General features: G+C 41.9%; 1 protein-coding gene across 12 annotated transcripts in view; it reads left to right on the top strand.

Moving 5' to 3' along the window:
* GABRR3 (gamma-aminobutyric acid type A receptor rho3 subunit) overlaps nt 1-21,115 on the top strand; it is a 34,509-nt gene extending 13,394 nt beyond the window's left edge. For 11 of the 12 annotated variants that reach the window (XM_027692658.1, XM_027692655.1, XM_027692653.1 and 8 more), the window contains 8 exons: nt 568-680; nt 8,565-8,632; nt 9,575-9,798; nt 12,206-12,288; nt 13,023-13,163; nt 15,835-15,987; nt 18,204-18,400; nt 19,385-21,115. In XM_027692658.1, coding sequence (XP_027548459.1) covers nt 568-680; nt 8,565-8,632; nt 9,575-9,798; nt 12,206-12,288; nt 13,023-13,163; nt 15,835-15,987; nt 18,204-18,400; nt 19,385-19,675 — 1,270 coding nt within the window. In that variant the 3' untranslated portion in view covers nt 19,676-21,115. Of the gene's footprint in view, nt 1-567; nt 681-1,295; nt 1,455-8,564; nt 8,633-9,574; nt 9,799-12,205; nt 12,289-13,022; nt 13,164-15,834; nt 15,988-18,203; nt 18,401-19,384 lie in introns of those variants that run through there. The other variant, XM_027692664.1, reaches the window with a different exon arrangement.
* Nucleotides 21,116-23,487: the final 2,372 nt, after the last annotated feature.

A 23,487-nucleotide genomic window follows, 5' to 3' on the forward strand; every position in this document is an offset into this window, starting at 1 on the left:
CCAAGAATTTCTTCCTGATGTTTACTCTCTTTCCGTTTGAAGCCATTACCCCTGCAAGTCCCTAGATCCAGGATCATTTCTCAGTCCTTCTTAAAAATTATTGACCCATCTGAGCTCCTAGGAAAAACCTCACATTTATAATAAAAGCAATAATTGTCTCTGTAATATGGATAATGTATGAAGTGGTTAAGCCATGGGTATGTGGTGTTATTTCCAAGTTTGAGTTGCAAGTGTTTATGTGAGTAATAACTTTTTCTCAAGCAGCTCTATTTTCTTGTATAGTGATAAATACAATCTCTGAGGGGAACAGAAGGAGATCATGATGTTCTTCCTGGGGCTTCTTATAAATAATTGGTGTTCTTCATGGACCTGGGCACCCTCATACCTCATTTCCCAACCTTTCCCAATATATCTTTCTCCAACTTTACTGGCACAGTTGTTACCCTTATCATACCAGATTCAGCTGTCTGGTATTTTTGGGTCCCTACTTGATTTAACCAGCAATCTTGAATGTCAGGCAGAAAAAAAAAATTAAGTTTCTTGCTTTTTTTCTTTTTTAAAACTTAGCAAACGAGAAATTAAAATGAGGAAACTTGACAGCACTAAAGTACGACCACTTAAGTCTGAGCAGCTGCTTCACATAGAGGACCATGACTTTGCACTGAGACCTGGATTTGGAGGTAAGCAGCACACACCTGCACTGTGCTGGTTAATACTTTATCCTCTCTCTGGAATGGCACACTTAATGGCAGAGCACCTCTTTTGTACTTCAGGAAATAAATAAAGAAGAAATCTAGAAATACTTTTAGGCAAGACGGACTTTTCTGTGTTTAGCGTATCAGTAGGAGAAGTTTGTCCTTGTCATATTGTCTCCTTTCCAGAAGTAATTAAAATAAAATGTTATTAGAGTGGGATTCTTTGAGAACAGTGATTAAGGTATCCCTGTAAACTGCATTGTCTAGTAGCAATTAGCAAATTACTTAGTCACCAGATTTGTTTTGGGAGATTGAAATGAACCACCAGTTCCTAAATCTGTTTGCTCTGTGCGGAATTAAAAAACTACCCACAGGCCCCTATCACCATGTTGTTTCTGTGTTGCTGGGCACTATGATGATTATTTCTTCATTTAACTAAATTGCATCTGGATAAAGGGAGTATTTAATGGGATGTTCACAGTTTAGATTCAGTTTTGACTCTCCTTCATGAAAGGGGAAATGAGAAAGCCGCCCCATAAAAAGCTTTGTCTGAGCCTTTGCGTCACCACTTCTGTTTTCATGATTCATGAAAATAGACTGAACTGCTCTGGATTATGAGGCCAAAATAAAATATGAGGACCAATAATCAGTTGTGTAGACAAACATAAATCTGGAAGGCTGGCTGAAGTCTGTGGAGCTGTTCCTGTTAACTCCAGCTGCTGGGATCTGGGGCCTGACAAGCATTCCAGGAGATGTGGGGTAAGAAGAGCCTCTCTGGATACACTGGGAGAATGTGAAAGGGTTTCTTTTTACCATAGAAATTATGTCTTGGCAAAGATCAGAAATCTTGCCTGATTTTGAAGAATAGTTGAGATACAGTCTGTTTCTTGGCAACAGAAGTTCAAATTACCTCATGCCTGATACCTGTCTAGTCTCAAGAGTTAGTCTGGACCTCTTCTTGTTGCCACCTGCTTTGCCACACAAGGAATTTAAGTTTTTGGAAGGGTCATCTCAGAAAGGAAGTAGCATTTCCATCAAAGCAGGCAGAGGTCTGGGATTTCCTTCATTGCTGGATCATCCCAGGAAGCAATACTTATGATGTACATACATAAAAGCAGCTTTGAGAATATACCCTGTGATCTGGCAGTTGTAATTTTCCGCGGGCAGCGAGGATTTTTTTACACCCAGAAAATCTGCACTAGGCTTTTCCCCCTTGTCCTTTCATTTTCAGATGACTGGTCCTTGAGCCCATTCAATTCCTCTTGAAGCCAGCTGTAGTTTTTCCACTGACTTCACTGCACGGGCCTCCCACTGATCACATTGCCATGGGCATGATTTCAGCTGCACTCCTGTCTCTCAGAAATAGCTTCCAGCAGCAGAGCACATCAACTTCGCTTCTCCTCTGTCATTCACATGCTGCAGTGGCATGGAAGGCACTTTTTTTCGGTCACATCCAACAGTTCACACACTTCCAGATTTTCAGAACTCTCTTAAAATGTGGAATACTTATGCCTGAATCTCTCTTAGACTAAAACAGATCCATTAGCATTTTTACAGCACAGAATGAGAAAAGTCACAGGGAAATGAACACCAATCCCAAATTTATACTCCATTGTTTCTGTTTTACCATAGATTTCAGTGATGTTGCAGGTAAATGGTTTGGTTTTCAAGAGGCAGCAGCAGAGAGTTAATGCACAAATGTGCTCTCATCAGTGGACAAATATCACAACTGAAACATGAATCTGAGTAACATACTCAGAATTATTTTGTGACAGCAGAGACAGGGTATGGGTTTCTCAGAAGAATGCTGGTGATTTAGTGTGCAGCAGAAGGAAGCTCACCTAGAGGAGAAGGTGAAATTAGAGATGTCATTGCCACAGCAGTTATAACATAGCCCTGAACTGCCCAAGGACTTACTGTGGCTTTATGCATTTAAAGCAGGTGAAATTTTGGGTTTGTTTTCATCAAATCTAATGAAGCATCTCAACACTGTGATTCATGAAGGGCTTGTATCTGTCACATGCCACGTTGCATGATTTATTCAGCTCAGCACGATGCATCAATTCGAAACAGAGGAAAAGAAAGCAGGTCAAAAAAGCTGGATGAAAACCAAGAATTTATTCTTTACCTTTGGAAAAGGGACAATTTTTTCCCCCTCTCCTGTACCCTATTGAGGTTTTCTGGGTATGTCAGGCAGTTGGAATGACAGATTTTGTTAATCTGGCTCCATTGTGCCCCTTTCCCTCAGAAAGTCAATCATCCTTTGCACCAGTTTAGGAAAAAAAAAGCGGCTGGGAAATTCGTGCTGTTTTGAACCTGCTGGAGATTCCTCAGTGCAGAGAACTCTTAAATCTAAGTTTGATTTCATTTAGCCCCACACATGCAATGTAAGTGAGGCAGATTAAAGGACCTAGACTTTTTAGTACCTATAATTAAGTTACAAATGAAAAACAGAGCACAGTGATTTGTAAACTGAGCAAACATGCACAGGGAAAAACCTGGGGGAAATGAATGTGGAACTGCTGGATACTGATGCTACTGGCTGCAGTGTTACTAGGAATAATTGTGACTTTGCTCACATGATTGGTTGCTTTGTCATGAAAGTTGCTCTGTGGAGGTAAGAGACCCTTTTTCTTGACCAAATGGACACATCTCTGCTGTCATTTATGTGAGTGTATCTTACTTTACTTACTCCCTAAGCCAGGCTGTTCAGTTGTTGGTGGAAGGGGTGTGGTGTTGGTGTTTTTTTCCTTGCCTGAATTTTTTGTTGTTGTTTGATTGTTGCCTTCTGTGTAATGTCATGGTCTGGCATTGTTTGGAAGCCTTCAGTAGATGGATCCCCTGCTGATGCAAACAGATGTGGACCAGCATAATGATCTGAGTAATTCCACTAGAACTGGACTAGCAGCATGGATTTTTCCTTTGCTCTTACAGCCTTACCAGCTGCATCAGTGAGCATTGTAGGAATTTTGTTTAGGCCTTGCTGCTTCCAGAGGCACTGCCAAAGGCCAGGAGGTGGGAATGTGAGGGGTTCTGCAATGGCATGATGATTCTTGCCAGGCCTGGCAGGGCTGTGTGTCTGCACAGGTCCTACCAGAGGAAACAGAGGACTGTGAGTAGACTCAGAGTCAGATCTTGTCACGGTTTGTGTATCTTCATCTGCCGTGACCCAAAGTACTTCAGTGGATTTTTCAGTAGATAATCTGTGAGAAGATGCCTGAAATTTGGAGAGGAGAAGAAGCAAGAAATTAAAGGATGCTACCAACCCTCCTTGGAATGATTATCATCAGTGAGATGGGCTGAGCACAGGTCAATACCAGACAATGAACAGAGATTTGTAGCAGCTCAGATCTGAGGGCCCCATAGTAGCCAAAACTGCACACTGAGAGAGGTCCTAAAGTGGATCTTAGAAATACTTTCTTTTCTACTGTACACCTATTTATCTACATCCTTTTATTTTCTGAACTATCTTATTTCAAAGTACTGGTAAGTGGTGTGAGCTCTTGGTTTCCCGAGTTCTGTCTCCACTTACTGAAAATTAATATTGCCATTAAAAAAAGATCACGGGCTAGCATATAGAGGAGGTCATTCTTTTATTCCTCTATACATTTGTTTTCCTGACAGTGAAGTCCTTCCACTCACTCTCTGAACTGTTTTGCATTTTAAAATTTATGGAACCACATGCTCATAATCACTGTGTACATGGAAGTTCTCACTGAGTGTTTATGTATATATATATATGTATATACATATAAGTATGGCAACTTTATTTTTCTTTTACATTGTGGCTTAAGGACTTGTAATTTCCTGTACTAATAGTATGTTAGTTAAAGTTTTAAAATTTCTTATCCCTACTTTGTCAACCAGTGTAGAGGATAATAACATTAGCAAGAATCAGAAATGATGGAAAAGAATTCAACAGCATTTAGCTGGTGAAGAGCCCAATTACATCCCAGTGTGCAAATAAGTATAATTTGAATTTTCTAATATCTCTTTGCCACCAAGTTGTTTTATTTTAGCACCACAACTCTCCCTGAAAGATGAGAAATATCTTCTCACCATGGTGAAGACTCACACTGATGAAAGTGGAATGGCTTTTTATTATCTGTTACTGGAAGGAATAGCTGGGGTCCAGGACATGAAGGAAATATTTTGGTTATTTGCAACACCTCTGATAGTCATTTTCTGGGGTTTTTTTTCTCTTTTATACTGAGAAAAAAATCCAGAACATTGCTAGTTCTTCCATCCCAAGAGTTGACTACTGCTAATACCAGTCCACCTTCATTTCTCACATAAATAAAAAAGAAACAGAACAGTACCAAGAAGAAAATATCATTGCCAGTAATTCTTCTGTTTCTGTTATTGCCAGGGGAAAGTAAACAGATCCACATATGTTCACTTCTCTGGGGCTTGTTTACATTTCTATCCAGTTTTCTTCCTCTACAGGTCCACAAGCCTTTTTAGAAGAAATTAATCCCATAGGCCTTAATCCTCTCCTGGTCTCTGTCTCCTACTGGGAACTTTCTGTAGGCTTTTCTTTTTTTCCCCACATACACTGTTACAAATCCAACTGGGATACAGTGGCTGGTTTTTCTAAATTCAGCATTTATTTGATGGAACTTGCTGTGTGCTCAAAAGTCTGACTATTATAAAAATACTATAGAATTCCAGTCATTATTACTGTAGAAATTGATCCCAAAAATGCTAAAAGGGTATCCTTTTTACATAACAGCCCTTCTAAAAAGGGTATTATGGAATTTGGCCTGACGTACTGTCTGTTAAAAAAATTCCATGCTCGTCAAGGAATTCTTTTGCAATGTTTAAACCTTTAAAATGAAAGACTGGAAATGGCTTGTGTGAAGATAAACCCATCTGAAAACAATGCTGGTTTGTTGTTTTTTTTTGCTGAGGAGTAATTATCTTGAAAATCTGTGGAGCCTCCATTGTGAAATCACTAATCCCTCTAAAATAATGATTTCTAGTGACTCTCCAGAAGCAACTCAAGCTGCTCAATTTAATAACAAAATCCTCTCTGCCGTCCCTAGTTTTGTCAAACTGGGAAATAAAAACCACAGCTTTGCTCTGGTTACTTTTTTTAAAAGTGACTTTGCTGCTGTTGTCTGACGGTCAGCCAGAGATTGAAATTCTTGGTATAGCAGGGAGAAAGATGTGGTGAAGACACAGAGGCTGGTTTAGGAATCCTTCCAATGCTTATTGAAATTATGTTTTTAAAAACATCCTCTTGTGGTAAAACAAATCCAAGGAGGAAGAAAATACAGTTCTCAGCAACTTGTTCCCAATTATTACTAATTACCAGCTAATTATTACTGTTTCTAGTGGACTTGGTTTTTGATTACAGAAAGGAATGTTCCAAGAAAGCCAGAAGTAAGGCCAGCAGGTATCTTGGGGGGGGGGTGTTGTGTGTTAGTGACAACAATATGAAGGTGCTCCAGATGAGAAAATTGAAAAGCACACTGAAGAGATCAGGGCTGTATATATGTGCAGTGATGAATGTCTTTATTATCTCCTTATGCTTATTGCCAAAATAGAGTCAGGATAGGAGGGAAATATTTGCAGCTGCTGTGATCTGTCAATAACAGCTCAGGGCTGGGGTAGGGGATGTGGTTTAATAACTGTCTGGGGTGAATGCAGGACTGAACAGTATTTTCTCCTTAAGCATCATGGGTACAGTCTTTGGTCTTTCTCCAGACAGAGAAGAGGAATCTCTTATTGAGGAGTCTGTTTCACAGTTCTAGCATTTTCACTAATCAGGAATAAATTTAATTGTAGCTGTTCCCTTTTTATTTCATTCACTTTGGAACCGTTCACTGTATTTCTCCTGGCCATAGGTTTTGATCTCTTTTATGCTGTTCGTTGTCCCCACTGAGTTGGTTTTATAAGAGCTGCCAATGCAGTGCAAGCTTCTTTTCAGAGAATCACATGTCCCTGTGTGTGTTCATGTGTAAGTGGCACTTTGGTTTGTGTGCATGCAACCATCATCATCATAAGCTGCCACTGATTTCTGCTTCTGTGATCCATGTATATCTACCCAGAGGAGGTGAATTACTGCATGAAACTGTGCCCACACTGGAAAAATGCTTGTTTGGTAAGAAACTGTCTGTAATTTTCAAAATTCCAAGAAATATTAGGACTGCCATCATCACACTTCGAGCAGCTGTCAATAAGGAAAGCCTTTTCCTCACTGCACATGGCAAATGGCTTAGAAAATTAGTTGTCCTATTCTGGGGTATGATTTGTGGGTAGCTCCTTGTCTTGTTTGAAGAATGTTGATGGTAGAAATTTAACTTGATTTGCTTTAGATTTGTCCTTGGCTTAGAAAATGGTAAAACTTGTTTTTATGTTGGGAGTTGCTCCACTCTCCTCCTGTTCCCCCCACATAATTTGACAGAAACTCTTTGCATTTAAATGATGTGCAAATGCCATTTGTGAACGATGTTCACATCAGGTATAAATCCAAATTCTCCCAAAGAAGCAGCATTTTCTGAAGTGCTGGCTGGTATTTTACTAATAAACCAGCTGAACTTTGCACTCTGAGTGCAAAGTCTTGTTTTAGGCTTTGGCCACTGAGTGATGCATTCCCCTCAAAGAATTTCCAAGCCAGCCAGCACAGCTCTTGTCAGTGCCTAAATATGTTCTGCTGTGCCCTGCTAACTCTAAACACATCTTATCTTGCTTTCCCATGCACAGGGCATCTTCATCTGTTCTGTGCAGGGTCAAACTCTCCATTAAAAAATACAAGTCAAATCGAGGGATTATGCCTCTAAAATAGTTCAAGATCCCCACTGGTAAGAACTGGAGGCAGCTGTGTAATCCTCAAAGGCTGCTATTTTAAGGATAATTCCCAAAAGAGACACAGTATTGTGGCTGGTTATCACGGGAGTGATGTTTCTGGACTATTTTGGCTTGGCACTGCTAAAAAGAAAAGACAAGAAAAAGAGAAAGACAAATTAGAAAAGCTGTTTCTATCTGCTGCTGTTCAGACTTCCTTCTAGTCGTGTCTTGACTAGGTTATTTGAAATGTGTGCTTTAAAAATATTTTAACTGACTTTTTTTACAAGTGTAATTGGAATCCCACGTACAATAATTCCTACTGATTTTCAGGCCAAATGCAAAATATTCTTGGGGGTGGGGTGTATGGTGCATACACACACATACATATTCCTCTCTCCCTCCCCTGTAGGGAAGTGATCAGTCAATTAGTGGAATGATGTGCTTGCTGAAAATTGCAGAGGTACATAACCCATGGAGAACTAGATCCGTCATTCTTGATAGTGTACACTGACAAGAGTGGAAATAGTTTCCCACTTGGCTGTAATTTTTAACTGATTTGTAGTCACTTTATTCTAAAAATGCAAATACGTGTTTATAATTTGTTCATTCAGATCCCACCTTGCTAAAGACTCACAACCTTTTTTGGTGGCATGAAATAGTGGGGTGGGATATAAAATAAAGTTACAAGTGTGGCAATAAGCATTGGAACTGGTTATGAAAGCTTTGCAATCTTTGATGTATTTCATATATTTATTCAGCTTTTCCCTGTTCTAAATAGCACTCCAAGGAGTTCCTTCCCTTTGGCATCACAAGGATGCTGTTCATTGCTGTCCAAACTGCAATGCCAATAACAACTAGTCTGGCTGCAAACAGATCACTGAAGGTTTTGTATTTATTTTTACAACTGTTTAGCGTCAGGTTTTACTTTGTTGCTGTGGACTTTCTCATTCAGTGTACTAAGCTGGAAAGACTGTAGTGAATGCTGGGATGGGGAACTCTCTGCATGTTGCTAATGCACAGTCTTCCCTTTCAAAATGTGGATTTATGCTCCTCACCACTTGTTCTGTTACATTGCAGGGTCACCAATACCTGTGGGCATTGATGTGCAGGTAGAAAGCATTGACAGCATATCTGAAGTTGACATGGTAAGTGGATGAGTAGAATCAGAATGAAGGATTTCAGTCAAAATTCAAGGTCTCAGAAACGTCCAGATGGATGATATAGAATAATAGAGTTAAAGAAGGCAGACCCTTAAAGAGTACAACCTTGCCTTGAAGCATGCAGGTCATATTACAGGGGAAGACCTAAGTATCTTCTTAGTATTCTTACCAGAAGCACTTGTTATAGTGAGGTGAATGATGCCAAAAGTGATATGAGTGAACACAGAGCAGTCAGGCTGTGCAGAAGCTCAGACTGGGTTTGCAGCATCCTCTTAATCTCTTTCCACATGTATATTTGCAGTCGTGGTGTTGCTCTAAATAGGGTGATAAAATATTTGCAACAGTCTTTTATATTAAAAAATATTTATTGTAAAATCTAACTGCTTACTCTTATGAGATTCTTCATATTGTTTCTTTGTGATGCACTTAATTCATAAATGCGCTGATCTAAACCCCCTGTACCATATTTGCACAAGATGTATAGATTTATGGGTTTTAAAAATTGGCCTAATGCTCATGAAGAACTCAAACCAATCCCTTTGTAAAGGAACCACAGTCCATTCTCAGAGAAGTCTGTGAAGATTTCCAGGGGAAACCTTTTTCTGTTGGTCTTTGGCTGGTTTCAAAGCTTCTTTATCACTTCACTGCTGGCCCAGTCCAGAAGACCAATAGATTATTATCTAAATATAAATGAAGTATGAACCTCAGAGTCAGCCACCAGTGCCAAGGCAAACAACCATTATCTCAGTGATAGTTCCAGCCTGTATTTTAACTCATTGAGTGATGTTTGATTCCCCTCATTGAGGATCCTTCAGATGATATCCAGAGAAGAAACTGATCCTTTGCGTGAGTTTATTAATTTGTTCTGTCTTCTATTGCTTGTAACTAAAACAAGGCTTGTCCTCTTTTATTTTTCATGAAACAAAGGACTTTACAATGACTTTGTATCTCAGACATTACTGGAAGGACGAGAGACTTTCATTTCGCAGTAACAAAAACAAGAGCATGACCTTTGATGGGCGACTGATAAAAAAGATCTGGGTGCCTGATGTGTTTTTTGTGCACTCCAAAAGGTCTTTCATCCATGATACAACTGTGGAAAACATCATGCTCAGAGTATACCCTGATGGCAACGTTCTCTTCAGCCTGAGGTAAGAAAATACATCACTGCAACTGGGGGCCAATAGTCTGGGCAGTGAGAAATCGCTGGAAATACTTGCAGTGAAGATTCTCCTACTGGACTGGCATTAATCCAGTGGGGATTAATGGGGAACTGGTGACCAGTATAGCAGTGGGAAAGTAAATTTAGGCTTCATAACATGTTTTTCTATCCCTCACATATTTTTTCCTGTCACAGGATAGTGGCAGTTTATCAGGTGTTAATTTATTGCCAGTGGTACTAGCAAGATTGCAGTAGATTTACTGCTGAGTATTTATTATTTTTATTATTATTTATTATTGTATATTGTTATTTATATTATTAGCAAAGGAAAAAAAAGCAGGCTTTTTTTCCTTTTTAGATGAGTATTTTAGAACTATCTCAGCTATTTTCTTCCTGGGATACCTATAAACATACCATTGATATTCCTCAGGGCTCTAGACAGGCGCAGAAAGCAGATTATTGGTGCTGATATCAGCAGTGTTAGGCAGGCATGTTGTGTGACTACAAGGAACTGCAAAGTGAAACAGCAGTTCTAGAACTGGAATAACAAGGTCACTAATTGTGTCTCTCTTCCATCTGCATGTTACTGCTTTGCTTTATGAAGCAGATTTGGAAGATGTGGCAGGAATAGTTTTGATGGAGGAGGGATTTTCCCCCAAGGGTGAGGACTCTGAGGGCCATGCATTGCAGAAATCACAGTTCTCCAGTTGGTTACTAATTAGCCCTGTACACAGAGGTGATGTTTCATCTAATCTGAATAGTCTGAAGACTTATGGAAGCCCCTGAGATTTTTGGCTGTGTAATAATTGTTCCAGCAATTAATGAATTTATCTACTCTTTCATGAGGGCATGCAGGACCCTCCCAAACAGCAATGCACCACTTTAAAGTAGTGCATGTTCAAGAATCACACTGACCAGTGTGATTCACCTCACAATGAGGTGAAGTATGCTTTTTATTGTCCTGTTTATTGATTTCCATGATTCTTGAGAGAGAGGGAGTGACCAGAGGAACTACACTACTGCAGTAAGGCTTTTATCAGGGATTCTCCATGTGGGGGGTGTGACACATTCAGCTGGGGGAAGGAAGGGGGGCAAAGGGGCATAAGATGGGCAAACACTTCCTGGCAGCTGGGTGGAGAGGTGAAGTGTCATCAAGATTAATGTGCACAAGAAACTGTGCACAAACCACAGGGAACATGTGATGGGAAGGGCAGAAATGGAGTGGTGTTAATGTGTATATTCCTAAATAATCAGATGTTCACTAGGACACCCTTTTTGTATTGCCAGTTTTACATGCAATGAGCAGATTATATTCCAAATACTTACGTGCAATAAATCTGCTTATTCCACAGTTTTTCTTCAGTGCCCAGCATTCAGGATTTTAGTGAAGCAAAGTGAAACAAAAATCCAGATTTGTTGCTAAAATAGTCTTTCTTTTCCTGTTGTTCCCCTGATCCCTTGGTCCATAGCTAAAAGAAGGAAACAACATCCGTAGTTGGAAGTCATATCCATGTACCACTTACAATCTTATTTCAAGCCAGCAAAATCTTACACTTGTAAAAATTCAGCTGCAGAGTGATTGCTGCCACAAGTTTTCAAATATCACTTATATAATCAGTGTAACCCTAACTTAAATTCTTGGAGGATTAAGTTTGGGGAAAACTGAAAAGTTGAACTAAAACATCAAGTGACATGCAAGCTGTGACAAGAAATGGAAATTTGGTGATAGGTACCATATTTAAATTGCTGCCTCTAGCAGATTTGGGGTTTTTTGTTGTTTATTGGTTAAAATGCCAAAGGGTTGTTTATCCTCAAAACATTTGTAAAAAAAACAGGTGGAATGCAAAATAGTCTTTACCTGGATTTCCTTAAGCTTTTTAGGGCATAAAACATTTCATTTCCATGATGTTGAAGAAGAGAGTAGGCTTCCAGACATTGCAGCTAATCTTTCTATGCAATTAGGTATTATAACCATTCTAGCTGGGAAAATAGCACTTGAAATAATATCTGCTCTAATCTGTAATATTATCTACTTCAATCTATGAGAAATCAAGTCAAGAAATGTGAACTCCCTTTGTTAATCTTCGTAAGTGTAACCCTTCAAAGCAAAACATGTGAAAGGCTAATGAAGGATCAGGCCAGTAAAGGGTTTAAAAATCGAAGGTACTTTATTTAGTAATAAAGGCTATTTCTGTTTAAAAAAAAGGTGATCTCTCACTGATTTAACTTTATCTCACCACCGTGAAGCAATTTCAGGAGCAGCTGAAAGGGCAGAAAACTCAATCATTGGGATTCTAAGAAGCAGATTGGCAGGGGATCTCACTAAGATGTCTGCACAACTCTAAGAAAATGTGGAATTTTTCATTTTATTTCTGTTTTTCTGTTCCTTTCTGCAGAATAACAGTTTCTGCTATGTGTTTCATGGATTTCAGTAGGTTTCCTCTGGACACTCAGAACTGTTCTTTAGAACTGGAAAGCTGTAAGTTTAATTCATAATTGTTCTTCACATGTGCATTCTTCCTAGCACTCCACCTTGTTCATAACACCCCTTTCACTTATTCTGATGTGTGACCTGAACCCTTCAACATGTACATGCTAAACTGTAAACAGCTTGAGATCTTTACAGAACTCAGTGAGCTTTGGAAAGATAGAAAAACTATGATCCACCCTGCTTTGCTTCCACAGGGTTAATATTCCAAGGCCTAAATCTAAAAATCTGTCAAAAAAAAACATGTTTGGGCTTTTTTTCCGTGACAAAAAAAGTGCAAGTTAAAAGTAAAATAAGATGTCAATATGCCTTTTCACATTTCAAAATTTATTCTTATTTGGATTATAAGTAAAGCTGGTTTGTTGTTTAGTCTTGGAAAAGGGAACAGATCTGCTCAGTGACAGTTTCAGAGCTCTGATCCCGTGTGCCCTGTGGCCCTGAGCACACCCGTGTCTCCCAGCTGTCAGGTAAGCTGCTGGCAGGGCACAGGACTGGCCTGCACTTGGAACAGGATGGAATGTGGTCTTTGCAAATTTTTTTCATGCCAACTAACTGGCAAATTGATGTAAAAAAAAATAAATGTTTCTTTGGGGCTTTCCTGGATTGAGTGGTCTCCTCTCCCTAAGAAAGGAAAACAGAAGCGTTATTCCAGCAGAAGGGGTGACTTACTTTAGTAACTTCATAACTTCAGTGACTTTATAACTTTAGTTTCTGCTTTCTCATAGATGCATACAATGAAGATGATCTGATGTTGTACTGGAAACATGGAAACAAGTCCCTGACCACAGATGAGCAAATCTCCCTCTCCCAGTTTTTCATCGAAGAATTCAGTGCTTCCAGTGGATTAGCTTTTTACAGCAGTACTGGTATAGTAAGCCCCTCTTTAGGAGAGACAAGCACAAGACACAATCATGCAGAATGTCTTTCACATGCAAATTCATTGCTAATAAATGACTGTTGCTGCTGAGAGATCAGTTAAAATGAGGTCTGTCAATCACTGCTCTGTCAGTCTGGGGCCTTGATTCTCTTTACATTGCTAATATAGCACTTTATATCAGAAGAAGAGATCATAATACTACTTGTAACTTAATATCTGACGTTAAGAACCTGAAAAAAAAATGCACATGTGCTGTTGTGAGCTCTAGCAGAATTGTGGTACTTCTCTGAAAGCCACTGGAGTATTGAATTTACAGGAATCTTTGTGTCCTGGCTATACAAAAAATCCTGAAAATGCAAATCTGGAAGGGTCAAATACTAGAAAGCAAACAAGAGGAATCCCAGTGTGTTTTATTGGCTAAAATATCCTTATTTTTGGAGCTGTATAATGTCATTACAAATCCTCTAACTGGAGGATTTTCACTTGAGACCATTTATTACCTGTTGAGGTCTAATTCATGGTTTGCTTTATGTTCTGTATTTATACATAAAGTTGCAGAAAAAAAATCCCTTTATGTCAGTACTACATAGTTTAAATCCAGGTTAATCTGCCCAAGGCAGGCTTTTATTTCTCCCTATAGATCTTGAACTATACCTTCTGTCAAACTACACAAGGCTTTAGGAGTTTATTCTAGTCTTGATTTCATGCAAGGTGGGTTTTGTTTTCTTTGTAGTTGTACATGCAATCATAAATTTTGAAATATTTCTCTATGTAAGTGGTCTAACCATATACTTTTAACCAGAGAAAATAGCATGCTTGCTACTGCCCTTCCTAGTCTGAGTCAATTCATTTCAGCTTGGATATTGCCCTTTATATCAAGACAAATTAATAAAATAGAAATTATTCCATGTAATAAAATGAAGTGCATAACACTTTGGGGGAAAAAAAAAGCCTTTAAGCCATACAGGAAAGCAGCAAATAGATTTATTGACTGTATTTTGTTTACAGGTTGGCTTCTTTTTGCATTTCAAAAAGAGCCAGTGGAGGTGGCGGTGGGTGACACTGAGTGCAGAAATTCCAGTTTAAATTGTGATGCAGCCTAAGCAATGAGGAATTCACAGCTTGATCAGGTTCTTCCTCCTTATCTCTTGCTGGTGTGTGAGCTGAGAACAGAGTTGCAGCTCTCCAGAGCCACTGCCACCTCACCATGATAACTGTGCCTTGCTGGGAGCGATATCACATTTGTCTTTGTTGCAAGAGGGAGACTGGGATGTTTTCCACCAAACTGCTGTCACTGTGTGTTCAAACTGGGTTCTGAGAACTCAGCTGGCTTCTCTCTGCCTTGGCATTCTCATCAAAAAACACTTAGGCAAGCAGATACAGCCTCATGCTCAGCAGTGCACCCTCACAGTGCCCCTGTGCCCAGGGCTTTGCAGCAGCTTTGACTTCACAAAGTGTAACTGCTTAACACTCACATGCAGATGTTTTGATGATGAGCTCAACTCAGCATCATAAAAAATTTCTTTCCTTTCACCTTTAAGTTGCAGGGACCACTGGGAAGTACCTGAATAATGCTTAGTAGCATATCTGTTAGAATGCTGTCCTTTGTAGACTTATGCTTTTCTTTGGCTTTGAGGTTTTGTTTTGCTCAGGAGGTTCCACTTACGCTTGCTCTTTTATTTTGCTTTTTGTTGGAAGAAAACTTACCCTCCAAGTAAATAATAGTGGGGAACAATCAGCACAACTCTAATGGGAGTCATCTCCCCCTAAAATCTCAGGAAAAAAATGGACAAAAATGCTGCTCACAAAGCAGCTTTCTGCTTTTCAGATTCCACACATCCTTTCCTGTGAATCTCAGTGTAGTGTTTAGGCTTTTGGAGTTCCCCGGCTCCAAAGGAGCAACAATTAAATCCATTTTAGAGATTCTTCAAACAAAAAACTTTCTCCACAACTGAAAACACAACAGAGTGTGTTTAACATTATTTGGGGTTAATTTTGATATATTCTTTTCTGTAAAGTCACTCGTTGTGATGGCGTGACTGCTCCAGCATGAGCTCATGGATGTCCTGGACAGGCAGCCACCCACTTTTTGCCTTATTTCACCTCACTTTTATATTGGTTTCCCTGCTGTGGCAGGAGGTACAGCACACAAGCTGTGCTGCACAGGCAGAGCACGCCCCAAAATTCGCTAGATGGCACCCTCTCCTCTAAAGTCAGCACTGCGTTGGCAAGTTGCTCCGATCGAGGGGAACGGGGGGCTGCTTCTTGCGGGGTATTTGCAGCGTGAGAGAAGGCAGGATGCTTTTTGGAGGAGGCAGGGTGTTGGCTTCGTTGGGAAATTATATCCTGTGTGTGTTCTCCTGGCAGTTTCACCTGAGGTCGGTTTAATCTTTCCCATTTCCTAACCTCAGTTATAACAGTATTTTATGTGCGTGGTTGTGATGCTTCACTCCCCAGGCAGCAGTGTTTTAATGAGGTACAGAGGGCAGTTTGCAAAGCACTATGTAAAACTAAGGTGGTGACAAGTTTTCTGAGGCATTTACTGTTTCTGATGTGGATACATCGCTCCTGCTGGAGGGAGGGGGCCAGCAAACAGCTCACTAGTAACACAACTCTCTTCTCTTCTTCCCCACTCTGTTCCTCTCTCTTTTTTTCAATAGGTTGGTACAATCGACTTTTTATCAACTTTGCCCTCCGGAGACACATTTTCTTTTTTGTGCTGCAATCCTATTTCCCAGCCATGCTGATGGTGATGCTGTCTTGGGTTTCATTTTGGATTGACAGAAGAGCTGTTCCTGCCAGGGTATCACTAGGTGAATCTTTAATGTATATTCTTTGGGAAGTATGGAATGGAGGGGGGAGAGGCTTTGAAGTTACTTTAGCTTCTTATTTACGCAGGACATAAGCAAGTATATCAAGTTAATTGCCTCAACAACACTATTATTGCCACTGTTGTCACTACCTTTAGTCAACCTCTACATTTGGAAATGGAATGCTTGTTCAGACTGGCTTTGTTACGTTAGAAAACAGCTCACACACCACAGAAGCAAAAAGGGATGATTCTGCAGACTTCCTGATGTAGAATTTTACTTAATTGCAAAGCCTGGGTTTTTTCCTTCCCTCTTCCCAGCAAACAGGTAGTCAGATCCCTCCCCAAATCCACGGTTCATTAGGCATAGCACAATCTGTCTAAAAGCTCTGCAGCTCTTCTTTTTATCTAGAAACATTTCTTATCTTCCTACCAAGTTGGAACCAGTTGCCCATTGTAGCAAAGCCTTCCTTTGTTGGGCACCTTAAAAATATTTGATGTCTTAACTGTGCAAGGCACAGTCTTCTGTGGAAGCCAAAGAATAAGTTGTGCATCCTTCTGCTCTCGCAGTTTTAGTTCTGGACACCTCAGCTCAGGAGAAGAGGACCAAATACAGTGTTTTTTTTCTAAAAGTTCATGTTTTTTTTTCAGTGAATGCCACTTCAAGGCTGCCTTTGTTGGGACTTTAATTCTGATGGCCGTGGATTGAGTATATTTTTTCAAAAACTCTGAAAGAATCATCTCTGAAGATCTGATGGAAATTTGCTAAGATAACTAATTGTAACCATAATGTATCTGAGTCCTGCAACTCTTAGTTTAATAACTAGTAAAGAAGCTCCTGTACTTTCTTCTCACTGGTGCTGGTCCCAGAAGCCAACTGTGTGTTGTCATATTTCTTAGATAAGTGAAAAAGCCCTCTATTTTTATCTATAGCTTTCTCAGTCTAGAAAAAATGGGACTGTAGGTACCTCAGATCCCTTTCTATTGGCACAGTAAAGCTATTAATACATGGGATATAAATCTGTTTGTTAATCTGAAAACAAATTATAGTACCTCCTTCCTACTTTTATTAATGCATCTGCTAATTCCTTTTATTTATAAGAAATTTAACTTCACCTTTAAAAAGGACTTTTTAAATCTCAGTAGGCCATTTTTAATGTTGACAAGATGGTTTTGCTGATCATGTTCTTTATATATGGATTTCTGCAGAAGGTTGTGCATCAGGAGTTCTATGAATAAAGCACACTTCATTAGCATAAGCGCACATAATTTATAGACAATGTTAACAACAAAGTTTAAAAAGCTTAGCTCCCAAGCCTAGAGTATATGTATTTTAAATAAATTGATTTCCTCTTATACGATATATATTTCAAACTCCACCTTTCAACCTAAGGAACTTGGAAAGAGGGAGAGGGAAAACTTTAGTGTGTTCCAGTGGACTCAAACTAGTGTAGGACTGGAGAAGGGCTGCTCTGAGACCCAGCTGACAGGCCAGGGCTGTCTCACTTGAGATGTCTTCACTTCCAGTGTCACGTTCATTTCTTTAAAAGTAGGGCCTGAGTCAGGTGTTGGGGTTTTTTTTCTGAGATGGAGCAAACCAAAATGAGAGGAATAGCTGATGTAAGAGGAGAGATCGAAAAGATGAGGGTGAAATTCTGGTCACACTGAAGTAAACAGTAATTTTTTTCTTAGTTTCAATGGATGTAGCATTTTTATGCTGATTGTTTTCAGAGAGCCAAGGAGTTATGACCAAGACATACAAACTGGTAAATGTTCTCAAAAAGTACAATTTGAGAAAGAATTGGGGGGGGAATTGGTGATTCTTTAGGGATTCTCCTGGACAGGAAAGTGTGCAGTGGCAACCTTGGCTCTGGGAAGTGAGGGAAGCCCACAAACACCTGCTTTCACTTCTCCACAGCAGTGCCCAAAGTTGCCACAGAAATGTGCTCCTTATGCTGCTCAATCACCATCCTTGTTTCCCTGCTGTTAGAAGCTGCTGTGCTGCAGCTCTAACTGCATGCACGGAGCAGAGGGATGATTTACTGGTTTCAGTATTGCATGTGATGGGTCATTCATGGTTCACTCCACTTCTCAGAGCCTGTGTGGTGAAGTTAAAGGCGGTGTCAATCTGATGCCCTCACAAAGCCGAGCTGTCCGAGGGATGGTGATGAGCTGCACAGAACCAGCTGGCCAGTGTTAGGATAACTCTTTCTTTGGCAGGTATAACTACAGTGCTGACAATGTCAACCATCATGACAGGAGTAAGTGCCTCAATGCCTCAAGTGTCTTACGTAAAGGCTGTGGATGTGTATTTATGGATCAGCTTCCTTTTTGTCTTCCTGTCCGTCATTGAGTACGCAGCAGTGAACTATCTCACCACAATTGAAGAGAGAAAGCAACTCAAAAAAAGGGGCAAGGTACAGTCCTCTGGTTTTTGTTGCCTTCAGAAAGCACCATAGAAGCCACAGAGTAATCCCCATACACCACTGTGATAACATAACAGTAACTATCTCTGTGTCACTCCATATTTCACCTTTTTTTGACTTGGTTGAAGGGAGGAAACGTATCATTCTCTCTGAGATCCTGAGAAGCTCTGTGCTTTTTTTCCCTTCCTTTTCTTGTAGCAGATATTAGGGAATCTTCACCTCCTGATTTTTTTCTTTCTTTCCCCCCCCCTCAGAGGAAGGTAACCTTCCTTCTGTTCTCAAATACCTATCTCAATTCCAAATCTCAAATATTAAAAAAGCGTTTTGCCTGTCTCTGAAACAGACCCCAGAATGCACTCATGTGATATTCCTTCCTGTGTCCTGTGAAGCAGAGTCCATTTCTCCTTTTTCTGCTTTGCCATTTTCATTTGGAAAGGTGGGTTTAATGATGCCTTTTTGTCCCAAGACAAGGTCATTTTTAGAAACGTGTACCTGAAGCAGAAGTGGTTGCAAGTTAAACATCTGCTTTCTGTGAAGCACTCACTTAAAACCTTTGCTTCAAGAATATCCCCCCCATGTAAACTCATTTGCTGGAATATCATAAGGGGAAAACCACAGAAAGGGTGCATGTGTTGCTCCCATGACATGATGGAAATGTTTGAAGTCATTTCCCACAACTCCAGCAGTGCAGATCTACAGGAGAGAGTTTGATTCTTCTGTTTCAGAAGCTGGGGCACGTATTGCCAGCCAGCAGCTGGCAATGATCAGTCAGACAGGAGTATTTTATCACGTGTACCCCCTTCCTTGCTCACGTCCTGCCCACAGACTGCCATAATGTGAGGTAGCCCTCTTCTCCATGTGCTCTCTAAGAGGGAACAACAATGAAGGGAGAGCTTTCTTTGCTTCCTCTTTTATTTGTTTATAATTTACTGAAATGTCTCCTGTAGACACAGACTAACTATTCTTTGTTGCCAGGCCTCAGGAGTGTATATGGATGCAGTGCAAGCCATGGCTTTTGATGGCTGCTTTCATGACACGGATGACATGGACCTGTCTGGTTTCTCAGACCCCTGTGAGGAGAACGAGACTCGGACGAGTGAAACCAACATCTCCAATGAGGAACCGACTCGCTTGAAGAGATCTCTGAAGGGAAACGTGGGCAGGATTATTTTACAGAACAATCACGTCATTGACACGTATTCCAGGATTATATTTCCCAGTGTATATATTGTGTTCAACTTTTTTTACTGGGGTTTGTACATATGAGCAAAAATCCTTGTAAGTGAGACATTATTTTGCATATGAGGGTAGAATCGTACTTTTAAAATAATGCAACAGCAGTAGAGGAAAGGGTTAGAAGTTTCCAAAACAGACTTCTGCCTCGAACCTGGGCTGGTTCGGTTAGCAGCAAAACTGCTAATGAAAAACTTTCACATGTCTGGTTCTTTTTCAGCTGGACTGTGCAGTGCTTCACTGAGGCAATCCCATGCATAAGTTCCTGCTGTAGTAGCATAGAAGCAGTTTGGTCACTAAGGGAGCCCTTTGTCACACACCTGAGCAGACAGCAGCTCCCACCTGAGGTATTATCCTGTCTCTATCTACATTAAACCATTCCTCTTCAATCAACCTTTCTGTTTGTTCTCCACTTGTGGTCCATTTTTGTAGGAATTGGCACCAATCACCTTCAGACATCTCCTATCCTTGTTTCACTTGCTGCAACCTGGGCAACCTGTGTGCACCTCAGCAGCCTCTATCCTCAGATGGTAACCAGGGGGAAAAATATGGCTAAGCAGTGGAGTAGGGACCAGGAGAAAGCAAGAAGCAAGGCTGATGGGGCTTTGTAGGTTGTACATCGTCAACACCTCAGGAAAAACCCCTCACCCTTGTCAGCTGTCCATGACCCCTGATGGGACCTTTATTTTGGAGAAAATTTGCTCCCTAGTCCCTGAGGCAGCACAGGAACAATGTCCCAAACCCAATGTCTTACAACCACCTCCCAGGTGGATGAGCAGCATCCCTGGCACAAGCTGTGCCCTACATGTGACACCCACACACCTCTGCCTCACACGGACCTGCTGTAATCACCTGCTTTCTGCAGAACGGCCTGTGTGATGAACACAGGCTTTGAGACAGAGATTTTAGAAAACTTTGTCAGGAGAACAAGCCAACCACGTCTTCAGCAGAATCTGGTTCTTCTGCTTTATGTTGCACATGAGTTTGGGGTTGGCCCCCCCTTTTCTCCCTTTGGCTTGAGGTTGAATATTATGGTGAGGAGAAGCTGCACATGCCTGTTTGCAGCAGTGATCCTCAGCATGGGTCCAGGGACCTGGAACACTGAGACACATGGGAATAAAAGGAATCAGCTGTGCCAAAACAGATATACACAGGAATCCTGTCGGTCTCAGATGAATCCTACATGGAAATATCATTAGGTTCAGGCTAAGGAGTTTGAATCAAGAATGTTCAGAGACACAGATAGAAAGTGTTCACAGCTCCAAAAAAGAATCAAGATTACTTTTGCCACTTTCCCAAATAAAGAGAGTTTTCCACTTACATTCACTGGGTTTGTCTGTCATTTAATGAACTGAGTTTTTATTTGGAAAGTCGGTTCAAAAGGATCATTTGTGGTGGCAAAAAAAATGTCACAAGGTAAATGCTTGGTCACTGCTTGGTCAAAGGAAATGGGAATAAATTTGAAAGCCTGAACGTCTCTCTGGTTTATTTATTTATTTTATTTACTTACTTTATTTTTTATTTCTGTATTTATTTTTCCTGGTCCCAGCTTGTTTGCTCATAGCATGATGATGTCTCTTGCTTTTTCAAAAAGCTGCATTTGCCAAGCTCCCAGTTCCAGAGCTGGGGAAGCTGGTGACACACTACACACTGGGTGACTGAAATCTGGAGTGAGTGGGTACTTGGGCAGACAGTTGGCTGCCAGAAAATGTATCAGACCTAAGACAGCTTTGATACTCTTTCAGGAAATCCTGCCATGGAAAGCGGACCCATACCAGGAATGACAATACTGGAAACACACAGGCTTTGGCAACGGCAACAGCAACAGCACATTAGACCTCAAGCTGAGCAAACATGTAATGTAGATATATATGAAAATATTCCATCACAGCCTTGCTCCTGCACTGCCATTGTGGAGGCATCCTGCACAGATCTTCCAGATTGCCCAAGAAGATCCCATCTAATTGCTCCAGATGTGTAATGTGTGTCCTAAACTTTTCACATGAATATAACATCATTATTTTCACTTTTTCTTCCCAACTGCACACCTGGGCAAGTGTTGCTGAGCACAAGGGCCCTTTTTCCCCTCTTCCCCTCTGTGCACACCAGACTCGAAAAAAACTTCTTGGGCCTCTGTGTTTCATAAGATGTAGAGATGTATTTGATATTCCCACAGTGGTGTAAAAGGCTGTCCTTGCAGAAAAGAGGCATTTTCCTCTTCAGAGCCAGTCTTGGAGCTGCTGGAGTCTGGAGCAGGGAGCTGTTGGTCCAGCTCTTAGCATGTACAGTTTTAAATGGCCAGGCCTGCGATGGCGAGTCTGAGGTCATTGGTCATTCCTCTAAGGGCTGGAACAGCGAGGAATGGAGGCTCCCGGAATCTGGTGGATTTAGATTTCGGTGTCAGTTTCGGTTTAGATTTCTGGCCCTCCTGGATGGTTTTCAAGGTTTCAGCTGCCCGCCTTGAGATGGCAGGGCTGTCAGCAGTCATGCCTTGAAGGGCTGGAACAGAAAAGAACGGAGCCAAGATCAGAGGCAGCATCTGCAGGGAGCCGAGGAGCCCCTCCTGGCAGGGCCATCCCACCCAGCTCTTGCTGCTGCCAGGAGGGAGCAGGGCCCAACGGGATCAGCTTCCCCGACAAGTGCTTCCCTTCCCACCACACTCTGCTGGCCTCAAAGGCTGAGAGGGCCCAGGGGAGCTGGCTAGAGGGGCCACACCATCCCTGGGGGCTTGAGCCCTGGCCACAGGCTGCTTACTTGCTTTGGATCAGAGATACTGTTCTCCTCAGAAACATCCAGAGGGGGAGCATCATTCACGGTGGGAGCGGGCCTGCTGTCGGTGTCTGCACCGCTGTCCCGGCCTGGATCTGGCAAAGAGCGAGCACGGTCAGAGCTGGGGGGCTGCAGGAGAGGCCAGAGAACGCAGCCCAGGCCTGCGCTCCACAGGCAGGGCCTGCCCTGGGATGCCCAATTCATGGAGCTACCGGGGGATCAGCCTCGGGCCCTCTTGCCCATCCCTTTCCCTGGCCATGTCCACACGGAATGGGATGGGAAGAGGCCCATCTGGCTGCAGCCACCAACCCTGTGGCCCAGCTGTGCCACTCACCCTCCTGCAGGGGCTGGAACTGCTCCACCTCCTCAGGCTGCTGTGCTGGGGCAACTCAAGGGCCTTCCTCCTCCTCCTCCTCCTCCTCCTTCATCCAGGCCAGCTTGGGAATGCTGGGAGGTCTCTGCTCCAAGCCTCTGTCTGCCTCCATGGCTTCCTGCAGGAGACATGGCACGGAAAAGCTGTGGGTCACCAAGTCCTGCAGAAGTGCCCTGAAGGCTCCTGCAACAGAAGACTTGGGAACTCTCCGGCCCATCCAGTCCCATGGTCTGGCCTCGAGGGCACCTGCCACAGGAACTGAGATGTCTTGGAAAAGTTCCAGTTCACCAGGTCCCACTCTCTGGCCTGGAGGGGGAGAGTGGCCAGAGGGAGCAATTTGCCCAGTTTCCCCGGAGAAGCGCTTCCCTTCCCACCACACTCTGCTGGCCTCAAAGGCTGAGGGGGCCCAGCAGACCCAGCTTGAGGGGCCACACCATCCCTGCCCACAGGCTGCTTACCTGAGCAGAGACAACTCCATCCCCAAGAATGTCCCAGTTGGGAGCATCGGGCAGGCACTGAACAGGTGTGCTCTCAGTGTCTTCGATGCCCTCAGTCGTTGCCCTGCCAGCCTCAGATGGTGAGGTCCTGGTCTTTCTAGGCCGAATACCCAGGAATGTCAGGAAGGTCTGCAGGAGAACAGAGAGCCGGGAAGAGAGGGATGTGACCTGGAGAGCTCCGACAGCGGTGCCAGGCTGTGCAGTGA

This window comes from Neopelma chrysocephalum, unplaced genomic scaffold (assembly GCF_003984885.1).
Source record: "Neopelma chrysocephalum unplaced genomic scaffold, ASM398488v2 Primary Assembly neopelma1_87, whole genome shotgun sequence".
Lineage (NCBI taxonomy): Eukaryota > Metazoa > Chordata > Aves > Passeriformes > Pipridae > Neopelma > Neopelma chrysocephalum.